This window comes from Strix aluco, chromosome 2 (genome assembly GCF_031877795.1).
Source record: "Strix aluco isolate bStrAlu1 chromosome 2, bStrAlu1.hap1, whole genome shotgun sequence".
NCBI classification, from domain to species: domain Eukaryota; kingdom Metazoa; phylum Chordata; class Aves; order Strigiformes; family Strigidae; genus Strix; species Strix aluco.
In genome coordinates this window covers 70730469-70738100 of record NC_133932.1, presented here as the reverse complement: position 1 = coordinate 70738100, position 7632 = coordinate 70730469, and the positions used below count along the sequence as shown (strand labels likewise).

Sequence of the window (7632 nt, the reverse complement as noted above, 5' to 3'; positions counted from 1 at the left end):
GTACAAATATTTGCATGAAGGCAGCAACATACCGTAGCCATGGAATATGAAGCTATGTACATTGAGATAACCCTCATCTCCTTCACACACTGAGAGTGGTATCTTGATTTTTAGCTATATGGGTCATCTTTCACTAGAAAACGTCCCTTTGCACTGTCATTTGCGTAAATTTATATGGAAATCATAGAAAATAAATATGGATGAATGTGATAATAGGTAAGTTTACTCTTTGCACGTGTTTTTCAGAAGTGTCTCTGTTGCTGCTCAGTCTTCTATTTTCAATTTAAATTCCACTTTTCCTTCATATGGGTCATGAACATTATCAAAGGTAATTCCAGCTCCAATGATTTTGCACACTATTTTAACTTCTACATTCCTTGTAATGTTGAGAAATTTCACAGCTACCAAAGGATTGCTGTAGCTGGGCTAGGAGGGGGAAAAAAAAAAAGTAATTTTACACTGCCAGTTTAAAAATGAAGTCTTAAAATTAGCCTTCTCTCCAGTTCTCATAAGATTGCAGAGATGCTCTGCAATATGTTTAATCTTATACAGAGATAAAGAAGAAAAGTGATACTGAAATTCATGAGCACCCACCTGTGCCTTTTTTCCATAGTAGGGGAAGTAGTGCAGGTTGAAGGTACCATTCACGGGGTAGTAGTCCACCTCCAGTGGGCGAGACTCATCACCCTGTTTGTAAAGTGAGAGAGAAGCTTCGCTGGCTAGGCAATCATAAGCCAGCCCTGGGCAAGTGTTTTACTGCTGCTAAAAGCTGCGTAGTGCGTATTAAAACTCAAATTCAGCAGTCGGTTTAGCACTGGTCTTATTTTTCAAGTAAAAGTGGAAATCCCCTGCTGTTGCTCTTGCCAAGAAAAACAGGCAAGTGTTCTTGCATAGCAGTTGTGAATTCAGTGAATAGGGACCTGCTGAAATGTGCAGAGAGCCTGAAGAAGCTGCTCTGAGGCATGAACTTCACTACTGGGAGCTGAAAGCAAACAGCGAATGTTCTCTGCAGCATGGAAAAACAACTTTTCAGGTGATTTAAAATAAAGCAAACTTTTTTTTTCTTCTTAGGATGTTGTCTGGTGCAAGAAATTGCACAGAACTGAGAATATTCCCAGTACTTGGCCAGAATTATCTGATTTTCAGAGCTGCAGGGTAATCTTGCTGGTTGCAACTGCATTTCACTTGCTATCAAAGCTGCAGTGCTTGAAATTTTTGAGACTTGTACCTTATACACTTACCACATACGTGCAGTCCACCCTGGGTGCAGTGCCATTGCCAGGGAAAAATTTGATAATCTGAAATAGAAAACACACATTTGGTCATGTTCGAAATTGGAGATAAAAATGAGCAAATGATTAACTGAGCTTCAAAGGATGCTTAATGGGCTTCTGCGTAAGGCACTGACAAACAGATCATCTCATCTTAAGTATATGGGTGAAAATCCATGTCGGAGCTGGATATTTAGGAAGTAGGACTCTGTGCTGCCTGGGATGGGCCCTGCAGATGGGCTCTAGCGTGGCCAGGGCAGGTAGTGCTGCACCTCTGGGCACATCCAGCTCATTTACCCACATGTACCACTTGCTCTTTCTGATGCCCGGGCAGCCAGGGGTCTCTTAAAACAGCTAGTTGCGTGACAATAAAGGAAAAGCTGAATCTCTGTACTTTTCATCTTATGCCTGGTTAGAAAACCTTGGCTTCGGCAGAAACCCTTGGGCCCATTTGATCCTACAAAAATAGTGGGGTCACATCCTGTAGCAGCAAAGGCGAAAAGAGGTAAAGCCCCCCCCCCCCGCCCTGCCCTGGCACTATCCACGTGCCTTTCCCTTGCCAGGGCTGGCATGCAGCCTTGCTGAAGGAGGCAAAGACATTTTGGGGAACAGGCTGTGTTTTGCGTGCCAAAATCAGGGACGCAGCTCTTGAAAATGTCTATGGTGCAAGCCAAACCAAAACTCAAGTGATTTTTGTCCATCAGGAACTGGAGGAAAATTTGAGCTCTTCACTTTCTATTGAAATTGAGCTAGAAGACTCAGAATTTTACCTCAAAACAAAAATAAAATGCTTATGCCTTTGTCTATGTCCTGAAAAAAACCAAAGGAAGCATAGAAGATTCCATTTTTTCTCTCTGAAAGACATGTGTTGGTGGTTTTCACAGAAAAAGATATCTACCAGATTTGAATTTTGCTTTTATGTATTCTGCTAAACATTTTCTTTGCAGCCTGGAGAAACAAGGTGAGCAAGTATCACCTCTGAAATCGCTTCAGTTACTGTGACATCTTAATGCCTCAGCTGAAGGCACAGGATTGCAGTATTGCAGAATGAAATTTTTATGTACTAGTTGGATGACAGTGCTATGGATGTGCTAACAAAACTAAACAAAAGCTAAAGTTTTAGAGAGTCAGTTCGGAGATCACTTTGCTCTACATTCATTCCGTAGGGGTGGTGACCAATCTCACTATTTCTTTGGTAACTCTGGAGGTCTCTTGGGAAAAGCATGTGAATTTTTCTTCCCAGTACAAAGCAGAGATTAGAGCCTGTGGCAGCAGACAATGCAGCAGCCCCCCAGTGGAGAGTCGAGCTATCAGGGGTTTCTTGGTGAATTCTTTCCTGCTCAGCACCTTGAGCTTGTACTTACCCTGTTCATTTTTATAATAAAACAGGGGTTTCCTTCTGGAAATCCAAAAGTCGGATCAGTGATGCCAGAGCAGTTTTGAAGCATATCTGAGGTAAATTTGCAGGATAGTTTTGTTTTATTTGGGCCATCAAATGTATCCTGGATGAAGTATGTGTCACTGGTGCAGTTGACATTCAGACGCTGAGCAGCTGGTGTATATGCTAGATGTGTGAGGGAAGAAAGAAAATTCCTCTCTGAACTTTTTCATATGTAAATTATACATCCTGATACCAGGCTGGGAGGTTATATCATGGGAGACTGTAATTCAGGTGAAGTTGGGATTAGATGGAATGAGGGAAATTTAAATTGCTTGGTTTGTTTTTTTTTTTTTTAAGAATACCTAGACAAAGCAAAAAAAAAGATCAAATTGAGTTAAGACTGGCAACTTGTGTTGATAGTTCCATATAAAGTCAATTTCAAATATAATTTTTACCAATATGTGTATGAGAAACAGAAATATGATATTAAGTCTCAAAAGGAATATGAACGTGTCAAGATATGAACAGGCAAATGGAGCACCTAACCTACTTTGACTATACACTCTGGTGACACTATGCAACAGCCTCACAAGACTTATAACACTTTGGTGTTTGTAGTCACAGACAGTATTAGATTAATTTAGATGAGACTAGTTTTGAAGACCTTGTTCCTTCCTCTTCCTTCAAACTTTCTATTGGCCTATTTTATTAAGGCTGTTTAGGATTAAAAGTAAAAGTTCTGGAGCAGGGCTCTGCTTTTAATAGATATGTTTATATATGTTTGATTTATAGATCCATGAGATCTGCTCATCCTTTTGAGAAGATGCATTTCCCACTCAAAATCTGTAATTTCAGAAGGGCAAATAGAAAATGGAAACACTGACTTAAGGTTCCTTAGACCTAACACAGGAGATGTGACAGCACATTTCTTCAATATTATGCAGGAAACCTCATTTTTACCTGCCAGAAAAGTCCGAAGAGTTGTCACTAAACCTTCCCAGGTTTTGTTGTCAGATATGTTGTAGTAAATCTGTAGTCCTCTATCCCCATAAACATCAGGTCGTAATGTTACACCTTCAAGGGAAAAGAAAAGGGAAGGCAAAGCAGAGGAGAGGTGCCAGGCACTGATGTGTTTATTTAAATTGACAACAGCGATTATGCTGCATCAAGACTCATTCTAGTAAGTGTTGGAGATCCCCAGGCTTTGCTGGGGAGGATTTAACTACGTATGGAAACCATCTCAGCTGTGAATCACTCAACCAAAACCCTAAAGCCTCTGCCGCTGCTAAACTCTTTTCTTTTTATGTATATCCATGCTGTTATCAGAACAGCTTGCGAAATCATTCCACCAATTGCACTGGATTTCCCCAGGACTTGTTAACAATAACAGTTATAATAGTCACATCAGGTTAAAGAAACAGATCATACTACAGCATGAGAAACAGCTTTTGAAAAAGACACAATATTTTACAGGAATTATTTTGCCAGCAAACACCAAATTCACTGAATATTGGGAGAGGAAACCTCAAAATACAACAGCAGATGGAATAATTTTTAGGGCTATAGCTTTGAAAAGGTCATTTTTTTCCCTCCCATTGTAAAAACAAGCCGTGAGGGGGATGAAATTTTAGCAGTGCGAGCTGATAATCTTTTGCTGATGATCTCCCCAGTCTCACTTCATGTCCCACGAAGATTTATTCCTAATCCCATGTGTCTTTGTCTTATTTTTACTTGCTTGGCCTCTGTCACAGCACATCCCGCCAAGAAGGGATTCCTGCTCTCCCAGGGACTTTCCATGCTGCCGGCAAGTGTGGAAATACCCACCCTGGGCTTCTTGCCCCAGCACCCTTCTGTCTTGCTGGGCACCCCAAAACTCTCTGGGGTGCTTGGAGGTCTGGAGCAGAAACCAGAGTTTACCCAGGGGCTGCCGCTGCTCATGGGAAGAGGAGGTATATATTTATATATAAAAATATATAAATATATAAAAAAGAATAAAATAAATATGCCTTTGTTAAAAAAAAAATCCTAAAAGTGTTTTCAGGTGGAGGTTAAACTTTGCAGGGATCATCTGGGGAGAATCAACCTGATTTATTTCATGTTTAAATCCCCTCGTGCCCAGGCTCTGGTGACACCACCCAGCACAGCCCCACACAGCCGCTGCAGGAACCTGGGGGGATTTAACTCCCCTGGGCAGCAGCAGACCAGACCATAGCAGTACCTGGGGATTTCAGCTGGTCTTGGTAATCTGGCTCGTATGGATTCACTGTCCTCATTAAAGAATAAATGGAGAGTGCGAAGAGCCCAGACATCACCACGTAGAATGCCAGGTAGTACAGGCTGATCCACACTGTGGAAATAAATGAGGGCAAAATTTCATTTTTTGAGCAAGGCAGTACAGTGATCCCGGCAGCAGTGGCCATCACCTTTCCACTCTTGGCCACAGAGAGGTTTTTGCTGTGGAGGGACAGGTGTTTTGTATCTTATTCTCTACACTCAAGAGAATATTCTAGAAAAATCTGGCTGTAAATTTGTTCAGTTTTACAAAGATTTTTGAAGTAGTTGGTGCTTAGCTCATATTATTTAAAGTTTAAATTGTGTGGTTTCTTGAAATAACTTCACATATTAAGACCATTTATCTACTTATTACACATGGACTAAGCGACACAGATGAGATATTTCTTCAACAAAACCAAGTTGTTCCTTGTGTTATTTGGACGACAGATATCAGATGCCAGCTGTATCCTGGGCTGCATCAAGAGGAGTGTGGCCAGCAGGTCGAGGGAGGTGATTCTCCCCCTCTACTCTGGTCTTGTGAGACCCCACCTGGAGTACTGTGTTCAACTCTGGGGCCTCCAACATAAGAATGACATGGACCTGCTCAAGCGGATCCAGAGGAGGGTCATGAAGATGATCAGGGTGCTGGAGCACCTCCCTTATGAGGACAGGCTGAGAGTTGGGGTTGTTCAGCCTGGAGAAGAGAAGGTGCTGGGGAGACCTTATTGCAGCCTTTCAGTACTTAAAGGGGACCTACAGGAAAGGTGGGGAGGTACATTTTACAAGGGCATGTAGTGATAGGACAGGAGTAATGACTTTAAACTGAAAGAGGGTAGGTTTAGATTAGATGTAAGAAAGAATTTCTTCACCATGAGGGTGGTGAGACACTGGAACAGGTTGCCCAGAGAAGCTATGGCTGCCCCCTCCCTGGAAGTGTTCAAGGCCAGGTTGGACGGGACTTTGGGCAACCTGGTCTAGTGGAAGGTGTCCCTGCCCATGGCAGGGGGGTTGGAACTAGATGATCTTTAAGGTCCTTTCCAACACAAACCATTCTGTGATTCTATTATTTCAGGCGTGTTGATTCTAGACCCATGTCACTTCACTGCCTTTTACAGCTGAAATTACCTTCAGCAAAATGTGTCATCTTGCTATTTTATTCTGGTGTGAGATGCAGAAAGTTATATTTCTGTCTGTATGTGCATTATGTGTGTTGCACACAGCTGGTGTCCTACAAGTAGCCAGTGGTTATTTGGTGGGGGCAGCTGTCAGAAGGCTGTCAGAAACCACTCCCTGTAATCATTGGCGCTTCATAGCACCTTCTCTCCAAACTGGAAAGACTCATGTTTTGCTTTAATTTTCTGTAAAATTGTGGTTTTAAGAGTGGCCAATAAGCTACACTCACGGGCTTCATGGCAGAAGAAAAATCACCTGAAAACTTGCAGTTACGGTCTGTGGGAAGAGCGGGGACCTTCCTTACAGTGGTCAGGGCTGCCCTCCCGAGAATGTAGATCAGAAAACATATCGTCATCGTAGACACAAGTTTGGCTATGGACAGGGAGACCCTGATGAAATATTAACTAGCACACAGAGATAAGAGAGAAGATCTACTAAGCAGAGAATAATTTAGAAAGGAATTTTGGAAAATCAAAATATGTTTCCAGACAATTGGACAAAACTCACCAATTAAGCAAAATTCTCTGTATACCAGAAACCCCCTTCAGTCAGCAATGTCAGAACCACACTGTAACCATCACCCTTAGCTATTAATAAGTTAATGTGTTAATGTGTTAAGTTTTGTCCTTTTGACGTATTTGGTCCGAAACCAGTTTAAAGTCTTCTTACATTTGCAGGAAGTACCTGGATCAATGTTTTGATCTAATTGATTCAGCTTATAGGGCCACCCTAAAGTGGCTCAGAAGCCTATATGAGAACTGATGTCTTCAATGATTACAACACATCCACCACCTTATTATGTCCCATTCATTAGGACCATCCCCCACCCAGGGTTTTTAAGCATACCAGAAGGAAGAAAAGACTCTTGCATGTGAAAACCTACCCCAGTTAATTAAGGTCCTTCCCATGAAGAGCTTTGTTTCTGGATTCCAGACAAAACGACGGAAATTTTCCATCCGTTCACTGCAGGTCTTTTTTTCATTTAAAGTTGCCATTTTCTCACAAAATTTCCCCAAAACGCGTCCTTTTTGGGAGCAAAGAAATTCAACTGGTGCCCAAACAGTCACCTGAGAAAAACACTTTGGTTTTTATACCTTCTTCTCTGCTGAAGGTCACTGAGATTACTTCCTATACCAATGAAAACCCCTGCTCACTATTATCAACCCACAGCAGATACAATTCTTTATAAAGGGTGTTGATAATGAATGGTGGTGTTGAGGCTGGCAAGGAGAAGTTAGTTCCTATCAAATGCCCTTCTCCTTTCTCTTGACTGCCTTAGCAGATCGGCAGAGTTACGCATTTTGCTGAGTGCCCATAGGGCTTACGATAGACTCGGCGTGATAGCTGTTATCAGAGCAGATAAAGCAAAGGAGAACTTGTTTCCCTCTGGGTTTTCTTTTTTCTTTCCTATAAGCCTGCACATAATGAATATAATTCTCCCACTACAACCTGCAGCCATCTGTTGGGATATAGGGGATCACGGAGGGAGCGAGTAGGGGAAAAGCACTGTTTCCCAGAGTGTTTGCCACGTTG

At 42.0% G+C, this 7632-nt stretch overlaps 1 protein-coding gene across 2 annotated transcripts; it reads right to left on the bottom strand.

Moving 5' to 3' along the window:
- Window positions 1-264: 264 nt before the first annotated feature.
- Window positions 265-7094, bottom strand: ATP4B (ATPase H+/K+ transporting subunit beta). 2 transcript variants are annotated; one of them, XM_074816925.1, is made up of 7 exons: window positions 6983-7094; window positions 4871-4999; window positions 3613-3726; window positions 2636-2835; window positions 1242-1298; window positions 595-687; window positions 265-426 (listed from the first exon to the last, which is right to left on the bottom strand). In XM_074816925.1, exons 1-7 carry the CDS (start codon window positions 7092-7094, stop codon window positions 265-267), a joined length of 867 nt encoding a protein of 288 aa, XP_074673026.1. The 2 variants fall into 2 exon arrangements, with proteins under 2 accessions (XP_074673026.1, XP_074673027.1); XM_074816926.1 differs by having other exon boundaries at window positions 1245-1298.
- Between the last annotated feature and the right edge of the window lie 538 nt (window positions 7095-7632).